The following is a 25510-nucleotide window of genomic DNA, read 5'->3' as shown; positions in this document are numbered from 1 at the left end:
ATTTCTGAACATGTCGTGACCATTAAAACGTGTTTTGCTCTCTTTTTCTACCATTGAATTAAGCCATTTGTATCACTTTGTCAGATGATTATTATTATTACAGATAGTTGCAGAATTTAATTGCACTATTTAATTCAAAAATGAGAATTCATTCATAATGAATATTCATTCACAGAGTGTGCCCCATTGGTCAGGGTTGTCTTTTTTTCTGGAAGAATATTTTTATAGCTTTTTTTTATGAGAAGACTAATTTGGTGAAGCCTCATTACTTGTCTTTTTCTTAGCATATGGATAAGTCTATTAGCAAGGGACAAGAATTAGGTTTCTGCTCCCTGCTTTGCCGACTCCTTGTTAAATTGTTTTTATGGCAGAAAGTATTGTTGAAGTCTCCTGCTCCTGTTGCTAAGAGATTTCTGCATCAATATGTACAGAGGACATACTGAGTGAAGGTATAGCAAACACTGATGCTTTGCAGAGCACTAGAGGGGACAAATAAGAGAACCTTCAAATAAAATCCTTAAAAGCAGAACTGGTGGTTGTATTGTAATAAGAATGTTTCTCTGAAAGTGCAGAATGGTCTGTGTGTTTTTTTAATGTAAAAAACAATAAAATGTGTGTCTGAACACTGAAGCACAACACTATAAGCAGTTTACAACAGTGGTTTGAAAATGTACTGTGTGTGTATACATGAATAAATAAAACAGAGCATTAAAGTCTATTTATGCTTCCTCTGGAAAGTGGGTCTTATTGCTATGAGCAATCAGCATATAAAAAATTAAGTAAGAATCACAGAACCTCCTTTGAGTTCTAGGTTTTATAATTAAAATCTTTTATTAATATTGATACAAAAGGCACACTTTGCAATATGAAGAAATTGGTTTTACAATATACAGCGGTGGTAGATTTCTGGAACTAGCAAAAAGATACACTTTAAAGTAATTATACTCCCATTTGTTTAAACATCACACAGAAATCAATGGAAAGATTTTTGCTTAAAAGTTCAAATACAAAGCTAACCATACATAAAAAGTCAATTTAAAAAAAAGGGAGGTGCTCAACATGCCTAATTAGTGTATATAGTAATCGATTTTCAGGTCTTTACAAAACCTTTTTGGACAAAAAAACTAAAAATGTGACTTTTTAAATATTAGATTGAGCAATATTTAATAGTAGATTGAGTAATTATAGTTCAATTTGTTTAAACATAACACTGAAACCAATGGAAAGATTTTCGTCAAGGTGAATCCATACACAATTTGGGCCTTTGTGCAGCAACAGATAAGAATGTGGTACAAGTCATTTTCCTCATGATTCTCATTAAAATATCTCCTTTTAAAACCAATTGTTTGCTTCCCCTATTAAAGCTTTGAACGTCTGCAAATTATCCGATCATGACAAGCGAGACCCTGGTGGTCCCGCTGTGCTACAGTCCCGCCATTGCGAGATCAGTTCCGTCCATCAGCACCGCTGTCTTGGAACTCTGACATTCTTATCTTTTGCTCAGTGGGGCCCCTGTGCTCCTCGGCCCTCCGTCGGGGGGGGATCTTTAAAAGTTTTTCCACCGGAAAGCGGAGAGGATGGTGTGGATGAAATAGAGCAGGGTGGCCACATACGCGAACACCTGGAAGATGGGATAAATGGAATGACGTTACCAAAACAAGACAACGGTGGCACCTGTTGTCAAGACGGCAAAAAGCAAGAGTTGTGTGCCGAAGCCGGTTATTAAAGTGTGAGTAGTTTGGCCAAATCCTAATGATTGGAATGAGCTGATGTAGACGAAGGGGCCTTAACTCGCCTGGCTGAGGAAGTGACAGTGCTGTCACCACCAGCCCTCGCTGACGAGGAATAAGCCAGGGGAGAACATACAGCTAGAGTGAAGACAGGGGAACTAGAAAAGAGGTATGCAGCGCTGTGTTCAACCAGGCAGTTTCCACGTGAAAGGAAGCAAAAATGCAAAGAAAATCCGACCTCCTTTTGAACTTCTGTTTGAACAAGCACCATTAATGTACATGGAAACATATACTAGTGCTTGACTTCCGTATTGCAAAATGATTTCTTTTAGATAATCTGGGTGTTGTCAACCCTGGTCCTTATGGCACATCTGTAACTTCCGGGTGTTGGTTCAATGAGCAGTACCTGTACTTGCTCTGATTTTAGAGTCACAGTACTGTAAATGTCAGATGAATTTTACTTATGACTTTCCAATCACACCCATACCATTTTAATAAGTCGTTAAACTGAAATGGTTTTCAGACACGTATTGAAGGAGTAAGACTTCTGATCGATCAGATGGCGACATGTATTCCGATGTACTTACAACTGCGGCAATGTTCTCCTGGTAGATCTTGAAGAAGGTACCAGTACTATCTACATCAGAAAGATTTTTCGAAGAAAGTGTAACTAAGGCTTGGGGAACTGCAGCACTCAAGTAAAAGACGGTGGCGATAAAATGGTAGGCCACATCCTGCAAAATGAAAAAAAAAAGTAATTCTTCGTTAATTTCTTTGGGAGCCAGCAGCAATAAAAAGAAAATCCAACATTTACAGTCAAAAGTTGAAATGATTTTGCATTGTTTTGTCACCTCTTGGATTCACTGATTGAGCTCTAAGCCATTTCTAAATGCCAGCAATTAACATTCCTTCCCTCTCTTGACATTAAGTCCGATTGAAAGTTGAAGTGGTTTACTCATTAAAAGCCACTTTCTTTTCATGGTTTACCCATGTAAAGTATTGATTATTAGTTCTGTATCTTTATACATCCATATTGCACCTAAGCGGGTTAAAGTACGAAGCTGCATTAACACGTGAGCTACAGTACAAAGGAACTCACAGAGCCTAGTTACACACTAGAAAGGACAAGAAAGAGTAAAATACATATTCCAGTTGTGCTCTACCACAGGGACGCTGTATATTCCACTCCTTCTTTTCTTTTCAGCATGACTGTATTACCTACTTGTTGAGTCTATAGTCTAATTGATAAATTCTTACTATACCAGTAAAACTTTGAACAGGATACTGTAGGCATTTCTGATTGGATTTCTCTTACCAGCTTTAATATTCATGCAAGTCACTTTTGGGAAATACATTTAATATAAATCTCTAAATTGAGGACAAAGGAAAGGGAATACTATTACTACTAGATACAGCAATCGTTTTTTGAAACATACCAATCACATGTTGTCAGTCTAGCTAGTGACAAACTGGTTGACCGGTTAGTTTGTATGATTGTGCAAGATACTTACAGCTGCAGCCCACGCATGGCTGTTCTTGTGTGCGCCGCAGAGGAAGATCAGGAGCCACAGGAACGTGACGACAAAGCAGAAAACGGACACGAACATCACCCATCCTTGAGGGTTGGAAAAGGCCACCTTTGTAGATGCCACCAAGATCCATACAAGCCCACCGAAGACCTGGCAGAACCCAGTGATAGGTCAAATGAGGCCATTAAAGCCCTTCCACTTCCAGTTATAAAAGTCTTCTCATAATCAGGATACAACAGGAAACAATGTTCTTTTTTTTTTTTTTTTTTACAAGTGGAAAGACAATCTTGGCACTTGACTTACTGAATCCAGCTTAATAATAATTTGGATTTGTAGAGCACTTTTCATCTCAAGGGACCCCAAAGTATTTTGCATGTGGAGGAAAGACCCACAACAGCCATTCTGCACCTGCCGTAACACTACATAGCAGACCAGGTGGAAAACTGAGAAACTGATTCACCTGTTGTCTTAAAAGAGAACTATAAGGAGGCCAGTTTGGACAAGCCCAGAGAAGAATTCAGACAGAATGCCAGGGTTAACACTCCTGGTCTCACTGTAAGCATTAAAAGGTTAGTGGTTAATTAGCCCTAAAAACTGTGAGTCATGCAGCAACTGCAACAGGTTATCTAAACAACAGGATTGTCTCTGTCTTATAGACTTTTAGTCTAATATTTTTTTGTAGGTTGGTAATTCCATTCAAGACACACACATTTGGGCTCATTGGGCTAGAACTTATCTTGATTTCTAAGCGTGAAGCAAACATGAAGCACATTGACTATTGCACTGAAAAGGTGCATTCTAAGATTTGAATTTTAAGATAATATGAAACTCCCGAGTGGTTCTGCCATAGTATGTTAGCTATATTCTTTTAAATAATCCGCTAAATGTCATGTTTCTAAAACGATTCAGATATCCTGCAATGTGTTCAGAAGATCTAGTTTCATTTAGAGTGAAAGCCACTGCAGCATATTATAAAAGCTAAGATAATTATGGGAAATAAAACAGATTTTGAAAACTACAGTTGTTGCTGCCGTTTTAATTTAAACTGCGTCAGAAACAGCCTAATGTAGCGCTCTGAGGATCACGTGGGTTTGCGCCCTCGCCCCTGCCGCCTCAGGCCACCAGGGACTCGAACACAGGCCTCCAGCGTCACTCAACAGGGACCCAGCCAGTTGAGCTAAAGGGAAATGTCCCCCTAGCCCAACGGCTGCGGTCCCTGCTATTTACAGGGAAGGGCGGGGACGTCACCGCACTAGTAAGCAGGCTTGCACAACCTGTAATGTCAGCCGTATGCGTTACGCAAGCTTTAAAGAAAACAAGACAGAAATATGTTCAATTTAACTCTTGGCTGGAAATAGTTAAAGCCCCATCACTCAACCGGTTCTAGTAGCTGGGTAAAGTCCAAAAAGCAAGAAGACAAATGAAAAGCCAAAAAGCCACAAATGGAATGGTAGAGTTCAGCAGTTCACACCCACCTGTTTGAATATTTCATTACTGGAAGGATCTGAAGCTCCCATTTTTGAGACTTCAATGTTTTGGCAGCTTAGGTTTTAGGTGTAGATGAATTCTAAATAACTTCTAAAATGTACCCAGTAGAACATCCTATGTTCCTCTGAGTCAAGAAAGATGCCACAACATATTGGGTGGCCTTTTCATTCCAGATCTTGGTTAGAAACATTGTTTTGTTAATATGTTAATATTAAATTCTACCATCAACAGCCCTGGTTGTTGCAGCACAGTTTACAATCTGCATGGGGAACATTTCCTTTCTGGTCACAAAGGTGTTTTGCACAGACTCTTATTTTAGGGTTGTTGTTTTTTTTAAACCAGAGTTCTTTCACCAGAGCAGCTGAGACAAAAGAAAATAAAGCATTAACAATGGTGTGCATGGCTTTCAGCAGAGTTAAAAAGCTAAGCCTGACTTCATGAAACCAGTTATTCTAGATGGGAATTCTAGATTACCATTAAAAAAACGGCGACCAATCACATGATCTAAAAATCAGATGAACATATTGAATTGGAAGGCTATATTTTTCCTCTTCAGACATATTCATTATTTCATCATGAAACACATGCTACAGTATATAGATAAAGTGATGATAAAAGTAGTATACAGTACCTTTGCTTGATTTATAGAGTTTAACAGCAGTTCGGGAAGGATGTCAACAACCAAGCTCAATCAGACTCAGCTGTCGGTCATTAGCAATCGCTCCTGACAATCCATTCCTCTCCCAAACGCTATAAATACCTACGAGATCCCTGTCTCTCTCCCTCTTGCATCTCACCTCCACCTCTACGGCTACCCCTTGGTCACCCTGCATGGGGTTCCTGGTCTCCCTGTCCTAGCCTTCAGCCAAGCGGGTTAAGCCACAATGTTGCTCCATGACGCTTTCATCTTGGGTGTTGTCATTCCTGGGTGAATTGTTGTTTTTTTTTTCCCTGTCAACAGCTAGAAGCAGGTCACAAGTGCCCGATTAAAAATGACCAAATGGTGGCGTGTCAGAAAAACAGGTTAGGGGCAGCGGTGCGTTCTGGACAGACAGCTCAACTAAATACACAGAGGGACGTATCCAACACCCCAAATTAATGACGGCATTATGCCATTGGCAGGTGAAACGAGCACCCGTTTTAAATCCGATACACTATATATATAGACTCTATACAAACCCTAGAAGAAGGGGTACGTGATCAAACGAAAGAGCAAAGAGCCGAGAGTTAGCGGAAAGGTGTGGTAATACAGTATGTTAAAAACAAAGTGGCTATTGTTAAATTTAGACTGTTCACTTTTCTCCAAATACAACGGTGGGCGCTGTCCTACATCTGGAGCTCCCTCACGGTTAAAGAGGCACCACCCCGGACTTGTTTACACCTAAAATAGGCAATTTTTACAGTTGTGAAATTCTGCACAACCACTGAGCTTTCTGATCTCCCAAGAGCAATTTTTCCGTTTCCAACTTCACGATATGGATGGCTCCACTTTTATCGTGCACTTTTTCTTAACTTTTACCTTTTCCGTTATAAAACATTGATATTTCGTCTTCTGACCCGTTTGTGTGTAAATTATGTTCAAACCATTCGTACTGTCTGTTATATGTGTATTTTGTTAAAATACTTATTTCTGTATTAATCCCTTTGCTCCGAGCCGCATTAACCTTACTTGCAAGCAGCGTTAGACGAGAGTGTGGACTCAAGAACTTGTTTCAAGTGTACTAAAGCCGAGACACGGTTTTACCCGTTAAAAAAACGCAACAAGGTTTGATCTTTAAGCATTTATTTCTAGCTACTACTTTTGTACGCTTAAAAATACTTTATAGACATTTCTTTTTTTATACATACATATCCAACCCCTTGCGCTATTAGTCCAGTAACTCAAGAACGCCATCAAAGCCAATCTGTACAGTTACTTTTTCCACTTTACTTAATTAAGTTCTAGAAAATTTAGAATAATATTCAAGGCGTACTTTCGGCATAGGATGGTTTAATGTGTACATCATAACTTTAAATATAACCTAATCTATATTTAAGTTAACATACACTAAAAAGTTACCCAACCTACAATAAGAAAATAAGATACAAACGCAAAAATGAAAACTGCACCTGCATTGCACCAAACTATTTTAGATTACAACCTAAAGAGCATTTTCTGGCTTACAATTTAGTTTTTGCAGTAGAAAGTTGTTTTTTGCTAGGAAATGCCGACTACGTTGATTTTGAGGATAAAAGCATTACAGGATAACAGGTAATTGTACAAGATCGTTGAAGATGCTCTAACGTTTCAAGAGTTCTAGATACTTACAAGTTCAAGTATATAGAAGATATCGGGCAGGGTTGTACACACACCGAGTCCGCTGGGTAGGGTGCTCATGGCTTGTGCTGCACTGGACATCTCTCAAGTGTTCCCGACTCTACTAACACCTCAACTGAAGGACCTCGGCAACAGGTGATCCTTTTGAGGAAAGTCAAACACCTGCAAAACCGGCTTTCCCATCCCAGAGCCTATCCCAGGCACACACCCGTTAAAATAAGAGTAAAAAAAAACAACTCAATGAGGAGCCTCAGACTCGCAACAGCAGGTGTGAAATCGGCTGACGTATACGTGATGAGCGTGAAAGCTTGATTTGATAAACCTGGGGTTTTCTTCCTTTTCTATTAGTTTTTTTTTTCGCAATTCTGAAAACCACACCCTTTTCACGTTTTATTCAGTGAAGTTACTCCAGTCTAGTTTGCCACCTTCTCTGAACTTCATCGGCAGCCAAGTGTAAAATTTAAAAGGACGGAGTTCAAACTGGGGTCTACTTCTTAGTATCCAGTGGCAGTGCAGTGTTATGGATGCCCTTTTCTGCCCGGTATTATCTTAATTTTGATGACCAAATAATGGTTTCGTGTTGTATTTGTTCTGTTTTCTTTTTCACGTATTCTCCTTTTATTTTGTGGGGTAGGAGTGTCATCCCTGCCTGTGAGTCACCAAGAAATCACTTTTGTCACAAATCCCCTAAATTGAATCGATCATAAAAGCAAGAAATAGACTTGACAGAGAAATGAGAAGTACTTCAACGGGGCTCAAGAACACTGGAGGAATCCAGTTTAATAATACTGCAACCTAATTTATTATATGCACAGTAAAAAGATTGAACAATTGTGACCCAACTGATAACATCAAAAGTAAAATGAGTTTTTTTGGAAAATGCTCACATATATACAGCACAGTAGCTTAAAATGGTGGTAAAGATAAACTCTCCAATATAGATATATAATATTACAAAATTCCTGCTGGGAATATTTCATATTACTTGAATATGGAAACATAAAGAAGATACTGTATAAAGCTAGGGAAAGCAGGGGGCATTAAATGTCCAAGATGTTCAAGTATTTTTCCAGAGTACTCCAGCTGCAGAATCAGTTATCTTCCACAGCAGTGCAGAAGAGCAGGTGTCCAAGGCCTTAAGAGGATTTCCATCTTATGGCTGAGAACACAGCGTGAAGAACGTAAAACAGTGTAGCGATGTAGGACATTACCTGGGAAAAACAAACAGCATTTTAGGGTGCCAGAAGTTAGGAAAGGAAGGAGACAGGTCTTCAGACAAGTCTTGTCTTCCATCAGAGCACATGGAAGACAATGAATCTGCCCGACCAAAACCCAGACCTCGAACTTGAATGCAAGACTTTCTACTGATTTTGAAAGCCTCCCTTGGTGATAAAGAACAGCTGTGACAAGTTCAATTATCTTAGAAAAATATTAACCAAAAAGGACCATGATTTTGTAGAATGTTGAAATGGTATACACGTTATGATTTCCATAATCAGCCATCAGATATAAGAGGTCCAAATGTTTACCTTTGCTAGATGGATCCTGTTGCACCACCCTCCTCCAATATACTTAAGATCAAATTCTAATTGATGCAACAAGATTTTGTAATGTATAGGGATAACACATAACTTGCCTGGCTGGGGTAATGGCAGAATGACCATAAGGCTCAAGACTGATAAACTTCCATCACTTGTGAGGAATGAGCCAGGGAGGCAGTTTTGAGGGTGAAGATGGTTTGGTGCAAGGGGTGTGAGAAAAGATGTGTGCGAAGAACAATCAGAAGGCAAGATGCTTACATATAAGAGAAATTTGAACTCCTCCAAAACGTCTGTTAACAAACTCCATTACATCTAGACAACTGGCTCTTGATATAATGTATAAAGAGGCTTCAAGGTCAACAACACTTTTTGCATTTTTTGGGTTGTACTTACCACTGCAGCAATGTCCTCCTGGTAGGATTTGAAGTTTAAAGAGTCATTTTGCAGCCTGATGGTAACATTGGCTAGCGCAACAGAGGCACTCAGGTAAAAGAACGCAGCAAGGGCATGATAGGCCACATCCTGGAAGACAGCAAGAAATCCTGGAATACATTTTCACTACAAAATGTTGCTCACAGTTTAGTAGTAGAATCCATATGTTGGGTTTTTTTTTCCCGGGGCGTCAATGCTTTAAGACTTGGTGGCTTCTGCTGAGCCAAACCAGCAAGGCAGTCTAGAAACTATGGCAGAGCAAACTAAGGTCACTGCAGATACTAAAAACATGCCACAGCTCCTAGACTACTGTACAAACATGGATTGGAAAACAGTACATGATATTTAAGAATTTTCCCATTGTATATGAAACCGGGTTCATAATCCATTACTGAAGTAATTAAGTAATTGAGTAATTACTGAATTACTCAATAATGACCTACAGCAGTGGATTCCAGCCCTGGTCCCATGTATGCTGGTTTCTGTTCAAGCTGAGCTCTTTATTATTGATTTAACCCCTTGAGGGACCTATTAATAGACTGATTTAGACATTTTCAATTGTATTCAACTCTCAAACAGCAGCAGTTAAGGAGCTGACAGCCCCGGTAGAAGAACAACCAGGAGACAGAGTGATCCTCCACAAAGAGGGGAGCCACAGGGAGTCACTGGGCTGTCAAACCACATGGGACATTTTCCTTTTCCCTGCTGATCTTAAACTTGTTTTACTGTTTCTGAGAACAAAGCACAACGCTGGAAAAACATCAATGTTATGCCATGCTAGGCAAAAGGATTTCTAAAGATGGTTTAAACATTTCTTTTAAATTCTGAAAAAAAACGTTTATTAACTGAATAATAGCATTAGTATTTGTATTTGATTCTTGGTTAAATATAAAGCAGTGAATGAAAAACCTCTTCATGCGCAAAGCAGATTTTAAAACTGCTTCAAACATGAATGTGTGAAAGCCATAACAAACTGGAGTTCTGTTATTGAAAGCCTGGGAAAAAATCTGATGTGCAACATGAGGTTTAGTGTAAACACTCATTTAAGAAAGGGCCTTACCAGTGTTGACCACACAGTGCTCCTCTGATTAACCCCGCTGATGAAGAGGAAGAACCAGAGAGTTGTGACGACGAAGCAGAAGACAGACACAAACATCACCCATCCTTGAGGATTTTCCAGATACACTTTGGTAGAGGCCACCAGGATCCATACCAGACCCCCAAACACCTGGGGAGCAGAACAGGAGGAAACTGGGATTGAAGAGAGAGAGAACCACTGCACATATGAAGCACAGCAGGAGTTTGTCTTCCAAGGAACCAAGAGGAAACCACCTGTTTTAATCTTTGGAATTGCTGTGCAGTCAGAAACCCAAGGTGTCATTTTACGTCGACAGACACAATTTTTTTAAACACACGAATGGTCAGTTTCCGTAAACAATCAGAAGGGAGAAAACTTGGTCTAATATTTCATTTTAGACAATTAGGTATCGGTTATGCGCCAGAACACTGACCAGAACACGGCTTCTCTGTGATCGCAGTTACATTTATTTTTTTCTCTTCCAGATTACAGTGAGTACTATTTGTAGGATCTGAACAGAATGTCTGTCAGAACTGGAATGAGTCAGTGTATTAGAGACCATTCTCCCTCATCTGATATCAAGCACTTTTAAACCAATCAGTCCTAGAAAAAGATGTTTTTGAACTTACCCTTGCCAGTGAAAACACAGATGAATACCAAACACATTCATGTAATTTTGGCCAATAAGACAGAAGCTCTTTTTGAAGCTCTCATTAGATGGTTGCTTGCAAATTTGCATATTTAAAACAGAGCATTTTGCAGATATAATTTTATCACACAAAGATTTTTGTTTTATGGGCTTTTAGTGGTATATACTAATTACAAATTAATTAGTCCTCTAATAAAATGAGTCAAGATTTTAAGCTTCTATTTACTTAAATATGGCAGAGTCATGGAGAAATATGTAGCGTATGTGTATTGAAGTATCTCCGGTTTATAAGGAAATGGTCAGTGTTTGTAAATTGTTTTTTGTTAGAAATGAAGAATGGCGGCAGCTTGGAGGTGCAGTCTAGGGCACGAGGGCCCTGGGTTCAGTTCTGCAGTTCTGGACCCGGGGAGCAGCCAGCCTGGAGCTTGTGTGTTCTCCCTGAGTTCACATGGGTTGTCCCCCAGCCCAGAAGCATGCTGGTAGATTCCGTATCTACTGGGCCCACTGGCCCTGGCGTGAGCATATGCGTGTCGGTGTTTCTGTCTGTGTGTCTGCCCTGTGATGGACTGGAGTCCTTTCTTAGGTGTACCTTGCGCATGTTGCTTGCAGGCATAGGTGCTGGCTGCCCTGCAACCCTGAACTGGAAGACGTGTTTAGAAAATGGATGGATGAATTGGTTAACAACATTTAAACTAAATGAAAGAGAGGACGTATGCCTGCAGAACAATGTGCATGAAACCAGTGAACCTTGAAGAGAGCTACTATCTGTCCCAGTAATATTATGAGAGCTCTTCTCATTCCTGAAGTGTTACACAAGCCTCACAGTAATATGTAAAACTTCCAATCAACAGCTGGGTGGTTCCTGTGGAATTTCCTTCTCTGTTCTCTTAGAAAAGGAAAGAATGGCCACAGAAAGGATGTCTGGTTACATCCTGGGGAATCACAGATCATCCCTGAGGGATCTTGCACACCTTGGTGTCCAACATTTGTCTGTTTGCAAGTAGACTAACCCAGATGAAGCAGAATAGGCTTTGTCATTCATTAAAAACAAAAATAAACTCGGACTATCACTACAATTTTTGTAAATAATAAGCAAAATAAGAGAAAATATAGAAAAGTATAGTAAATTAAGAGAGGTTATAATAAAATTGTATAATGTACTAGACAGAAAATATATAAATGCTCTGAAGGAACTGAATCTTTTTAGTTTTGAAAAGAGAAGAAGAGGCAACCTGAGACAAATGAAAGTTATTTAAAAACAGGCAAGCCAGCAAACTTCTGCAGGATAAACAATGAAGCAAACTAGAACACACAGGGGGAAACTGCAAGGAAGTGCATTTACAACTTCTTCACACAAAGGTTTGTGGGAGTGTAGAACATGCCACACAGTCGTGTATTGTTAAAACCGATACCCTGGATTTTTTCAGGAAAGAGCTGGATAAGATCCATTAGCTATTACATGGATATTATTAACTGAGGTCTGGGAGGGATAACAACAACGCATCAATCTAACACAGCTGTACCCAATCACCATCATTGAGAGACTACCTCCAAAAACTGAACTCAAACGCCTCCCTTTGCATTTCGTCTCAAGCCTCCCTCCTGAACCCCAGCTCCACCTTGCAGTTACCCCCTTAGTTCATGCCATGTGAATGCTATGGTACCATTCCTGCTTGGATACCAGAATATTGTTGTTTTAGCACTTAAAACTCTGCTTTTGTTTTTTTGTTTGTTAGCTTTTAAATGGCAAGTTTTAAAGGGAGCTGGCAGGATGAAATCTCCAAATGAAAGTAATCTAAAAATGAAATCTTCCAGGAATTAAATTTGATATGTGATTTCACGTGAAGCGTAAGTTCACAGTCTTCCAAGCTAGGATTCAACCCAGAGCAACAATGAGGAAGAAGCCAGTGAGAAATGTTTGTAGCAACACAAGCTGTTGGTCGTGCTGTTGATTCTTGAACAATGGGGCTATTGTTTTTGAATGACAGTTAAAAAGTTTGAAAGGCTTATGGACGGAAATAAAATTAGATTTAGACCATAAAAAAGCTCTGAAGATGAGAGACAGCGTTTCAGCTCATCATCCTTGTTTGGCAGTTTAGTAGCTGGGTGAATCTAGACTTCAGTCCAGCCATTTCTTCAACGGTCTTTGAACCTCAGCACCCTGGCTGGGAAGCTTGTTCCATCCACCCTCTACTTTTTGAGTAAAGACGTGTTTCCTATTTTCTATTCAATTTTAAAACTGAATTTGAAACTTAAGAGTTTGAATGTAAAGTGCCCCGTTTTGCTAAACCTTAAGACATAGAAGGAAACAGATGACCTCTTTCTAAATAAACAAAATTCTATAAACCTTTAAGATCGGAAATTGTAGCAGATCTATATATACTCACAAATTCTGGAAGAAAGAAGACATCAGGCACTGTTGTGAATACCCCACATCCACTAGGCAGACTGCTAGATGGGGTAGCCATGTCTCCTGCGGTACGTGTCTGATGCCTGCAGAGCCCTGCAATGAAACTTGTGATACCTGGGCTCCCTTATGAGGGACACCCCCCTACCTGACCCAGCCCTCTGTGAAGAACACACCCAGAACAATCATAAGTGGTGGCATTTCATCTGGCCCCTAGCAAGTTATTGTCTCCTCATCCCGACATTTCGGGCCCATTGTCCAGTCAATTGTATGAAGTCAGCGTGGCCTGGAACATGACACCCAACAGCCTGTTTGTTTGATTGTTTGAGTGCAATTGCCAAACGGCCAACAAGCTCTTTGTGTCGCCTGAAGGTTTTTACTGAAATCTTAAACATCATTGGTCCAGGAAGGTTCTTTGTTATGAAACCATAAACAGTTACCAAGTGGTAATGTGGTCAACTGAGTAGTCAGCCATTACGCCTCAAGGTTGTTTGTATTTGCTGCTGCCCCATGTGCCCCATTTCATTGACGTTTGTGTTCTAAGCAAGGACGCTTGGTGTCCCAGAGTGGTCTCAATGCATTCTACTACAGGAGAGTTTTCTCATGCCAATAATGAACTGAGTCTTTAGCGTTTTAAAATCCAGTAAAGACAAATAAAGATAATGATTTTTCACAGATCAGTTCTGTTTTCCTTCCAATAACGTGGCCTGGAGATGATGGTTGTAGTGTAATACTCTCTCCAGAGATCTGCCTGTTAATGGTCTGCCAGGAGCATAAGTACACACAACAGCCATGATGTTGACATCAGAGATTAACCAAAGTGTGGCCTCTCTAGAGCATCAGCATGACACTCACTGGACTAAGCTGGTCATTGGCACTTTACAGTACTTATCAAGTAGACACTTCCCATCTTCTACTCCTCAAAAGGGCTTGGCACTAATACTGGGATACTGGCATCCCAGTATCGCTGCCCCTGTCCTCCGGCCAGCTTAGCCCAATATGCGAACCCACAGTACGTTCTTTGGTCTTTCCTTATTCTGTTCATTTTGCAATCCCCATCCATTTTCCTTAAACGTCAACCACATGAGGGTCACCTAATGGACTACCTGTCCATTAACTTAAATGAACACTCCACTCAAAGCATTTTACAGGTAATGGGGACTCCCCTCCACCACCACCTGGATGTAGTCCCACCTGGATGATGCGATGACACCCATAGAGTGCCAGGACACTCACCACACAGCATCCCTCAGATGGAAAGAGAGCAGAGTTATGAAGCCAGTTCATAGATGTGGATTATTAGGAGGCCATGATTGGTAAAGGCCAGGGGGAAATTTGGCCAGGTTATACCCCTGCTCTTTTCGGGAAATGCCCTGGGATTTTTAATGACCACATAGTCAGGACCTCAGTTTTATGTCTCATCCAAAGGATGGCTCCATTTTACAGTATAGTGTCGCTGTCACTACACTGGGGCGTTAGGACCCAAACAGACAACAATGTGAGTGCCCCCTACTGGACACTGTAATACTTCTTCCAGCAGCAACCTTAGTTTTTCCCCCATGCAGATACTGACCAGGCTCACACCTGCTGAGCTCCAGTGGGCTGCCAGTTGTGAGTTGCAGAGTGTTATGGCTGCTGGTGTAATGGATCTTTATCCTCTCATCTGCTTCATCCACAGTGTCACCCACTGACCTTCAGGCTCCACCAAAAGAAGCAAGCAGGATGGTTGAGGGGTTCTTGTGGCGATCTCAGATGGGAATATCGGACTGCAGTCTCAGATTTCTGCAATCCTCCAGTCACCAGCTGCTTCCAGCTGTAGTGGTCATGTCCTGAGTCTAATACCTGTGCGTCCTGGGTACGTGTCCCACAGTGTCTCATCTCCCACAGCCTGGTGCTGCCTCCCTGACACATTCATCCTGTGTCTCCAGCACTGAAACCTCATGAGAGACATTTTTAAACTACATCAAGCTGTAGACAACTTAGCAATGTGGAAATACAATAGGTGACTTGTACAGTGGCTATAATACATGGAAAGCAACCTTCCTGAAAGCTACACTGCAAGGAGTTAAATTATGATACATTTTACTTTGTGCTGCGTGCAAGCGTAAAGCAACCTATTACCAATGCTAATGTGTTTTTTCTTATTTACAAATTTTTTTTACCATAATGAATGTATTAAATATCAAGATCTTGGGATCTTGATCATTGTTCCGGAGGCAAATTCTTAGGCCTGCAGTTGCACAATTGAGTGTTACTGTATATTTTACCAATCCAGTTAATCTCATTCATTACTATAAGTGTAACCAGCATAACCAGAATGAAAGTGAATAAGAGTGTGTAAGTATTTGTTCTGCTCACCAGTGAAGTAGACATATATCTTTATTGCACATACAGTATCCAGCAGTACAATATTACTACTGAACTACATTGTGGGAGGTATTAGAGTAACTGTTGGGATATGTTAATTTAGACTTTACCAAAAGGCATATAAAACAGAATAAAGGTGACTTGTTTTTGATAGTTGCAGCAACTAATTTCAATCTACAAGGTTTTAAGAATAGAAGTAATCACATTTAATGGGATGACTAATACTCAACTTTTGTCACACATGGAAGGCAAACACAAGAGCTGAATAAAGCTGAATTTGCACAGGACTGCGTCCTGCTCCTCTGAAGAAGAATCTCCAAAATCAAAGAAACTACCTCATTTTAAGTAGTATTATTTTGTATACTTTGCTTTTATACTTGTCCTTTTTTGTGAAAGTAATATATTTGTACAGTAAGTCTAAATCCGAGAGATGAATTCCTGATTTTGAATATCCATAGCCCTCCTTCTAAGGGGAAGTATCAGAAGCACTCATGCAAAATGCTCTCGTTAAAGTGCCAATAGAGACAATAAACACAATGTACTGGTTGCTAGGCAATGTCTTATGAGGTGATTAACAAAAGCTATTATTTGCATCACTTCTTTTCATCTTCTGGTTCACTGTAGACTAGAAATGTGAGACAACTGTGCTCGACACATCACACATGGAACACAGTGATCAAAGTTGCTCCAAATTTCTGCTTTCTTGATCTCTATCTATCGCTGTGGTGGCGATCTGTGTGATTATGGAGACAAAGAAAAACGTAAGGAGAAAGGAGAAATAATTTCCACATGCAATAAGGCCTTTATGACACCCACACCCTTCCTAAATTCCTCTTCCATTCGAAGGCCCAGTCACTGGTGTCCCAATGTGCACCAGCCTGACTGCCTACAGTACAAGCACCACTTGGAAAGGGAAACACATACTGTGGGTGAAGGTTGTGTTTTGCTGTGTCATATGATAAGATCAAATGCCATACAGTGCTTTCAATGTATTCTGTTTTACGCAACTGTAGCAGCCGTGGGAAAGCTACATGTGGTTCTGTGTGTATATTTATAAATGAGGACTGCATAAGACCTGCATTTAAAAAAATAAAAATGCTTAAAATAAGGAGAAAAAAATAGAGCAGCTGGGAAACAGCAAAGAAATTACTGTACAGTATTTATAACCTGTTCACAGACTTCATGTAATATTTGCTTAATGTCTTTCAGTCTCCACTTAAAAGCGTTCTTTGTTTCTTAAACCTATGATATCAGTACATTTTGATGCTGTTGCCAGCAGTGATCACTGACACATGTCTTAAAACCTAAACTGCTTAAATAACAATTGTTGACTTAGTAGTGAAGTAGCCATAGGCATTGTCATTATGATAAGCAATTGGTATTTCTCTTTTAAGTGTAAACCATGGAGTAGTGAGGTCAGGCAGCTCCTTTGTATGTTTTAAAACAGAAACCTTGTACTGAGCTGTGCTTCAACAACTGGTAAACTAGCAACGAGGCTAACAAACATCAGTATTACCGTCAACACGTGGTCAACAAAAAGGCAAGTACTGTGTATTTACCTTCAGGGATGAATTTGACAAAAACGAGCAATAGTTGATGATCTGTAGATTACAAAAAATCACAGTCTTATATGAAATTTGATTGTTCACCAAAAGAACCATACAAATGTAACAAATAATCTTTCTTGCTTGCAAACCATTTTGCAAAAGCAGCCTTGTGTGTCTACATAAGTACCACAATAATGTGAGAATTTCTTACTCTTCATAAACGAAGTAGAAAAGTAAAACTATTTTGTTATGTATTAACATAAGATGGGCCCATTAGAGTCAGAACGACCCATACTTTCAGTAAGGATGGTTCAGCTTCTTGACTGAATATTTGATAGTGACTTTTTTTGTGAAAAACACAGAAAGGTACCAGTGAAGTCAAATGACCATCTGAAGGCTCCTCTGCCAGAGGTTGTCATTATTGAATCACATATTGTGAAAATTCAGTAAGAATTATCGATTTCCAAAGTGGAATCAAAATCAATGACCTTGCAGTTTGTGAAACATCATGTTAGCTTTCGATCTTTAGTCAAATGGATGTGCTAGCAATATAATTCAATGGACTGTGATTGAAGGCATCTGTTTCATGTACATCAAGATAAAACAACAAGGACAATGAGGTGAAAAGGAGGATTGGGTTACCCTGTGATGGGATTCAATGACTAATCACCGATTTGAACGGGATGATTTTGGTTTTCACCTTCTGCCTCATCCAGATCACAGGTATTACTGTGTGAAATAACTGTTCAGTGTGTTGAATTTGTTTCCGAAAGTTCCAGTTCTGTTACAGCTCATTTCCAAAGACCTCAGAGCAGTTCAGGTCACAGCAAAGGAAACAGAATAAATGCAGCGCTGAAGGTGTTTTACTGCTGCCATGGTAACACTTTGCAAACTAAATCTTAAACTGGAATAAAATGCTTACCATTTGCAAAACACTTTTTTTTTATAAAGTGCACAACGTCTATCCAATCACCCTGCACATTGGTCTCTTTTTCACTCGAAAGTATTGATACAGACTTTACTAAGCAAATATGCTGTAAATACTGAACGGGCAGCAGACATGTTAGAAACACAGTACAACAGAGCAGCTTACTATATCAGAGGTCTTCTGGATACACACCTTAGGCAACTCAAAACAAAGCTCAGTTACATACAGAGGGTGAAGCACCTCGTGGACTGCTCTTGCTAACAACCCTATCAGGGCCAGTGTATCCTGAGAATGCTCAGGTGGAACAATAAAATCCTGAAAGTGGTCAGAGGCCACAGTGAAGATCAGTGGGTTGGGGCTCTGGACTTGTTAACTGGAAAGTTGTGGGAAAAGATTACAGGTGAGACACTGCTGCTTGAGCAAGGTCCTTCGCTCATATTGCTCCAGTATAATCACTGGCTGCACTGGATGAAAGCATCAGCTCAATACATTCATAATACCGTAATTGCTTAATGCAAGACATCTTCTCCACAGCTCCCCAAGGAGAGGGGTTGTTGGAAGAATTTAAGTTTCCACGTGATAAAATCTTATTTCCACCTGCAAGCTGTTGTAACTGAACACACTGCAGACGACTGACCTTATTCTCCTCTTAACACTTTAAATCCACCTGCACCGCTGAACATACTTCTATTTTGTTTCAGATTACCTGCTCCATCCTCCCTCAAGCCTGAGAGATGTATTAAAGGGAAACCGTTTCTGCCATCAAGTGCCTGTTATTCGGCACATCAGTGTTCACAAATGGTCTGGCCATTAACCAACTTTTTCTTTCATTTGTAATTTTTAATAGCGCAACCAGAGAAGCTTCTGATTCCAAGAATTTCATGCGACAGAATGAAACAGAAAAAATCCTGCTGGTTTCTGTTTTTAAATTATGTCCCAAACTTTCAGAAGAAGGGATTATTTCACAAGGGTGGAATGCAGTGACCAACAAATATACTCAGAGGCAGTTAAAGTCAGTGGGGAGAGTGGCAGCCCATTTTAAAAAGCAGGTTATGTGGATGCCCCTCTCCGTAGAAAGAGAAGAAAAGCATCCGGGAAACATTTCCCCACAGAAAGTACAACACCAGCTTCGGTGCTACTGTCCGAACTGTCGTTTTCCAGGTGATGAAAATCAGGAGTGGGTATGTGCTCCTCAGAGCTCCACAAGTCACATTCCAACCCATAACTTTCTGGCTCACAAAGTCTCCATTACACTCACTCAGCATCTTACATTACAGATAGTGCTCAGGTATCCAGTGCACTACTTTGTAATTCGACTCCTAAAACCTACCATCTTTCTTCGTTTCAGCCTAAGTGCTCAAAGGTAAACAACAGGAAAAAGGAACAGGCCCACATACTTTTTTTTTTAACATGAGATTTTAATACAATCATTTCACTGAATAGTGCCTTTTTATTTCTACAATAAAGACCATGCAGATTGGTTCTGCCCCCAGTTTGCTGGAGGTATATTTCCAAGAGCCTGTTCCAGTCATGGGATTTGAAGAGTGAGCATTTCATGTTTGTCTAATCTCCTCGAAATAGTTTACTGTGCTGTGCAAACTCTAAAGCTTATTGAAAAATTAAGGATGATTGTGGGCCATATGGAAGTTGAATTGTGAAACACCCAATTGTTTTCTAGGATTTTTTTTTTCAGAGTGTGGTTTTGACATCAGTCTTTGATAATCATCAAGTTTTGAAGGAAACTATGTTTGACATCACTCTATTTGCGCAAACAACAAGATGTTACAGATGGTCAGTGCCCAGATTCCAGTTGGAGTGACACAGTAAAAAAGACTGCAGAAAGGAATTCAAGTAATTTGATCTTTATAAAATGAATATCTTTCTGTGTCATCTGTGAAGTACACACCATAGAGAAATTAGCTGTTCCATGAGAGAATTAGGGACAATGAACAGTGAAAAGCGCAGCAGGGCCACTTGTGACCACAGTTAGTTTTGAAAATACAGTGTGAAGTCAGTCAAAAGAAAATACATTTTTCAGGGGATCAGTTTTCATCATGTCTGGGCAGAGTGTTACAGACACACACCATCCCTTTTGAAAAAAAAAAGAATAAACCTGTTCTTGATCCTTAATACACTTCCTTATACAGCAATATCCAGTTGTGTCTCTGTGTTTTTATTTCGCCGCTAAGAATAATAATGTGTTGCATTAGTTCAAGTAGAGAGCTACGTCAGCATGTGTAGGCTGCAAAGGGACAAGTTAAGGTTTATTCCCTGCTGAAAAGAGAAGAAAAGAAACACAACGTTTCGGCTGTGCAGTTTTCTTCATACAGTATGTCCAACCGGGTGACACCCGAATAAGGCTCCACAGCCGAAACGTTGTGTTTCTTTTCTTCTATTTGAAGCACGGAATAAACCTTAACTTGTTCCTCAATAATGTGTTGGGTTAACTTTGTCAATATCTTTTGGGATTCTCAATACCTGTGTCGGATCCTCTAATTATCTTCTCGATTCAGTATTAAAGAGATTCAATTCTTTCAGTTTTCTGTGTCTGCTCTATAGTATTTTCCACCCTCACCCCCCTTGTTTTTATGTAATTTGTAAACAAATATTCTGGTTCAGTCAAGACTATTGATATAAATTAAGTAGAGCATTGTTTCCTCTCCAGATATCTGTGGTACTCTACTAATGACATGCTTAATGACATTTCTCTGAAGCCTGTGAGCTCTAGGCTCTATAGCAACACAAAGCTTCTGTTATTGTTGCAGTTACCAAGCATTTATTTCAATTAAATCTACTGATTGTTCTGCTCCTCCCTCATTGCTCAAGCAGGTCTCCATGAGAAGCAGATACACCGTACTTTTTCTGGAGGAGAGAAGGGAGGAGACTTTCCTCAAACACTTCTGAAAATGGCACACCAGAGTGATGTAAGCAACAATGTCCCCAGATATCGCTACTTCATTCATGAAGCCACTGTGTACAAGCCTGCACAAGTCTCATTGAATAAAAACCTTATCCTTATAAAGGGAAAACCATATATTTTATTTATAGAAAATGTGACATGAGGAACATTGTCTTTTTTAGTACAATATAGCTCTATAATGATTCCAGTCTCTGGAAAGCAACGAAAGAACAAATACTGTTATTTATTTTTGGGGAGTCCGAAGCAAACCGTTTGTTATTTAAGGAAAAAATAATTGTCAACTTTCATGAGGTGCTCGTTTAAGGAGGACCGTGTAATCCCAGCTAAAATATCTGTTTTTCATGGGAGTGCCCCACGAAAATGAAAAGTTATTGTGATGGGATACTTACACTTTCTAAGTCATATTTTAATGTTCTCTTTCAATTAAATCACCTCTTAGCCCAATTCCATTGTGGGTGATTATAAAATAAATAAAATTGCAACATCTGCCATATCTAGGTAAAAGCGTACACTTTCCAAAGAGAGAGTCATCCATTCCATTGTGTACACTCACATTTCCGTAGTGAAACATCAATAACAGTTTTTTGCACAACAAATGGTACAACTATTTGCTCTGATTGCTCTATGGAAACACCCAGCAATTTGTTAAAGCCAAACTCATTCAAAGGAATGTGGAAAAACGGGTGTTTAGGTTTCTAGGCTGGCTCTCTCTACAGTATGTGAGGTGTTTTTTTTTTCTGAGACTGTTAGCGGATACGAAAAAGATGAAGAAACAAAGTACTTATTGGTCATGACCCAGAGTCACTGCTTATACAGTGGGAATTAGACATTATGTTGCTGAGCCCAAAATAGAAAAGCAGGAAGTGAAATCTCAAAACCTTGGGCAGCCACAAGCCACACAATAGGTGTTATCAAAGGGATACTAATGAGAAAGGAGAGAAGGAATATGTGTTTCATCAGTGTATTAGCTGTAAAGACACAATGTTCCAAAGTTGATCGTGCTACTCACTAAATCTATGTATGGAAAGCATTGGGCGTGGTATGTTAAAAATAGACTCAAGAACACCCTTTAGATGTCCCAAGAATGTGAAAACTTAATATAATAATCTAGGCACTACTTTTTGCCTGCTTTTGCATAAGGACTGTGAAACAGCTAATTAATACTTGTTCCATGGCTGTTAACTTTAATTATATATACAGACAGTACAGAAAAAATAATTTCAGACAGTTCTACTGTTCCTCTTGGATGTGTGAAATGACGAGAGCTGACTATTATGCATTTCCCTAATAGAGACACCTATATCAAATTTGAAAAACAATTTTAAAACCTATCAGGAGCTTCTTTTACAATGCTGATATTTCAGTGTGATGCTTTCTCATTATTAGATACTGTATGTGAAATGTCACTAGAGGGAAGACATGCCTCAAAAGACTTCAAGAATCTTGCCCAATTGTTGAAAAAGAAAGGAGGATCAAGTGAGCCCTGTTCTGTCAGGTGTGGCTGTGTTTAACAGTCAGGGACTGAAGGTGTGTTAGCATTTTTAAAAAGCAAGAAGGAGCAGGAAATCTTTTTTTTTTTTTTGCCTGGGCAGTGTTGTCATTAACTTCAGACTACACCCCAGAGCACCTTTGCTTCCCAGCCTGTTAAACCATCATGCAAAAAGCAGGATGGATAAAAAAAAATCACAAAGGGAAGTCACATAAGACATTGGAAAGACCACTTGTTCCCTTCAAAAAATAAACCAAATCTCCCTGGGATTAAAGTAGAACAGACACAATAATCAAAATAGACTAAAATCTTTTAAAATCTTCGTCATATAGCAGCAGCCAGATAACCACCAGCCAGACTGCAGCTCTCCTCTTTTCGTGCAGGAATGTATTTAAAAAATGGACTTTCTTCATCGTTTCCTATATTTGGATTTATCTATAAAAAAGACTTTGTAACATTTGTCTGCAAAGAATAAAGCGAGAAAGGATGATTCACAAAACACACTCTTGTGAACAACTGTAATGTTGCTCCTCTGCTCTTTAACACTGAGACTTCGGTGGGTGGTGCAGGTTTTTTTAATTCAGCTAAAAAACACGCTCAAGGTGCCATCTTCAGACTCACCCTGCTCTTTACATTAAAAGCTCTCTGTCCTGTGCTTGTTGCCAATGGTTGTCGCATGCACTCAGGAATTGGCTATGGGTCTCCAGATGTCAGACCTGTAGAGCTACAGTAGCACTTGAGCTGGGTGCTTCACACAGGTGTTTTGAAGGACGCCCTGACTGAGCTGAGTGCATCAGTGCACATAAACATTCCACATCTTCAACCAGGTTTACTCACCAGGCTTTAATTTCTTTACACCCAAGCTGTGCTGCCACTAGGAACTGCATTAATCTTTTGGGGTTAGTGTCTCTGGGCATTAGACTTTGCAGACCTGGTTCCAGAGGTGTTGCTTGCTTGACCTCTCTCTAGTGTCCAGAAGCATCCATCCGGACCAGGTCTTTGAGGGTTGTGGGTTGCATGTGCTCTTTCTCACTCAGATCCCATGCCCTCCACAGCACAGGAGAGAAGAGTGCTTTTTTCTTTATTATAATGGTAGACAATTTCACAGGGATTTCAATTATGTCGAATGATCTCACAGTTAATTGAAAAGAAGGCAGTAGCTAGTGACTGTTAACCTGGGCTATCAAGCCATTCATCCATCCATTTTATAAACGCTTTATCCAATTTATGGTCACGGGGGAGCCATCGCCTTTTCCTGGCAAGCAAGGGGCACAAAGCAAAGGCACATACGGCCTGGATGGGTTACCAGTCCATTACAGGGACTGACAAGACACAAACACACACTCACCAAGGCCAACTGACCTACCAGTACAGTACGCTTATGAACTGTGGAAGGAAACCAGACCACATGAAGGAAACCCATGTAAACACAGGCAGACCATACAAACTCCTCATACACAGCAAGCAGCCCAGAGCAATGCTGCCACACCTTATTTATACTAAAAATAAAACTAAGTTTTTAGTATCCTCCTTTCAGATTTTTGTTTGTGTATAATGTAAGTACCGTTTTCTACAGGAAATAATGCCTAAGGCATGGACAACAACAACATAGTAGAGATAAATGTGATAAATTCTATAGTGGTACTCAGAAAAAGCAAGATAGCACAATATATATGAATGAAGTGCAGAATAACAGAGTCTTGTAAGGAGGCACACACATCATTGCTTTACTGGCACACTGTTTCTGCTTTCATAGACCATATAAGATCACTTTATTGGCCATATTCAATTTCTTGCATTAGGAATTTGTCTTTTTGCATACCCCAGCTTGCTCTCCATGAGCCACACAGGCAGGGAGAGAAGCTTGGGGTCAGAGCGCAGGGTCAGGATGGATGGAATGGAGTAGGATTCCTCCGCTGGCTGCGGGATAAGAACCGGTATAAGATCTAAGATCCTTAGCCACAGAGCCACCGTTCTGCCCACATTTGGGCCCAACGCTCCAGGGCCATCCATTTTCAGGGCTAGTCGATTCGGCCCAAAAAGTTATACTTTACAGTTCTACACAAAATTGTAAGAAGAGGAGTCAGTATCATTTCGTGCTCTCATAACTGATTCCTCAAGATGTCATTTAAGCGCACCCCTTCCGTCAAAGATTTCCAGTCTTGGGTGGTTAATCATTAATGACAATGTTGTTGAGAAAACAGCGACCCTTGATTTTGGTTAGATAGGCACGTTTCTGATGTTTTAGAACATAGGGAGAAAATCTTAGAAAGCCTTTATTGCCACGTCGAATAGTTTTAAGATCTTATCAGTAAAAAGGTCTGGTTAAGTGCTGTGACCTCAGTCTGAAAGGTACAGTATATATGACTACATGGTGAGTTGTCCTCCAGGCTTTAAACATTTGAACGGACTGCACATTTGTAGTCTTTCTCCCCATGATTCTGTAGCAGAAAAGTTCTTCAATCACAGTATGTGACCTTCTGTAAAACCAATTTATTTGCATTGCGTCGTGATCAATTTGAATATAACAACAGAGCCAACACTGGAACTCAAAGAGGCCTATTCTCCTCTACCTCTACCTTTAACCTTTCACAGGTGAGCTTCAGAGGAAAACTCAAAGTTCGTGTTCATCCCCAGAGTGCATTTCCACAATTAGCTTTTGCGTGACTGATTAGAGGCTAATTATCCTGAAAAACAAAATCAAGCAAAGAGAAAAACAAATTCCAGGACATGAAATAAGATGATGAACAAAAGACAGAAGAGCAAAGTAAGTTCTTTTAAAGGACCCAACTTTAAAAAACACAGGAAGATCAAGCATTTGGATAAAGAGCTATTAAATGCCTGCATAGTAATATGATGTCGGAGCTTCTTTTAAAACACCTCAAGGGGGGGTTAGGGTTCACATTTTGGGTAGGGCATTGTTGTTGTGCCCTCGAGCAAAGTACTTCTCTCGGAGTGCTCTAAGAAAAAGCCCTGCTGTGGAAATTGTTTCATACGCAAGTCTCTTTGGATAAAAGTGTCAGCCAAACAAATGAGTAGCAATTATTAATAAAAGCTGTGAGATTCCATTAGCTCTTCTAATGTGGGC

The 25510-nt window shown here is 39.9% G+C and overlaps 2 protein-coding genes across 2 annotated transcripts; both read right to left on the bottom strand.

Annotated features, from left to right (window-relative positions):
• Positions 1–805: 805 nt before the first annotated feature.
• Positions 806–7271, bottom strand: LOC148646065 (myelin and lymphocyte protein-like). Its single transcript, XM_088609667.1, has 4 exons — positions 7056–7271; positions 3242–3409; positions 2318–2464; positions 806–1621 (listed from the first exon to the last, which is right to left on the bottom strand). Exons 1-4 carry the CDS (start codon positions 7143–7145, stop codon positions 1547–1549), a joined length of 480 nt encoding a protein of 159 aa, XP_088465793.1. The 5' UTR covers positions 7146–7271; the 3' UTR covers positions 806–1546.
• A 571-nt stretch (positions 7272–7842) lies between these two features.
• Positions 7843–13316, bottom strand: LOC148646064 (myelin and lymphocyte protein-like). The gene is made up of 4 exons (XM_088609669.1): positions 13152–13316; positions 10098–10265; positions 8999–9127; positions 7843–8275 (listed from the first exon to the last, which is right to left on the bottom strand). The coding sequence occupies exons 1-4, from the start codon at positions 13230–13232 to the stop codon at positions 8201–8203; spliced, it is 453 nt and encodes a 150-aa protein (XP_088465795.1). The 5' UTR covers positions 13233–13316; the 3' UTR covers positions 7843–8200.
• Between the last annotated feature and the right edge of the window lie 12194 nt (positions 13317–25510).

Source organism: Lepisosteus platostomus, chromosome 17 (genome assembly GCF_059453375.1).
Source record: "Lepisosteus platostomus isolate fLepPlt1 chromosome 17, fLepPlt1.hap1, whole genome shotgun sequence".
Lineage (NCBI taxonomy): Eukaryota > Metazoa > Chordata > Actinopteri > Semionotiformes > Lepisosteidae > Lepisosteus > Lepisosteus platostomus.
This window is presented reverse-complemented; position numbering and strand designations above follow the sequence as displayed.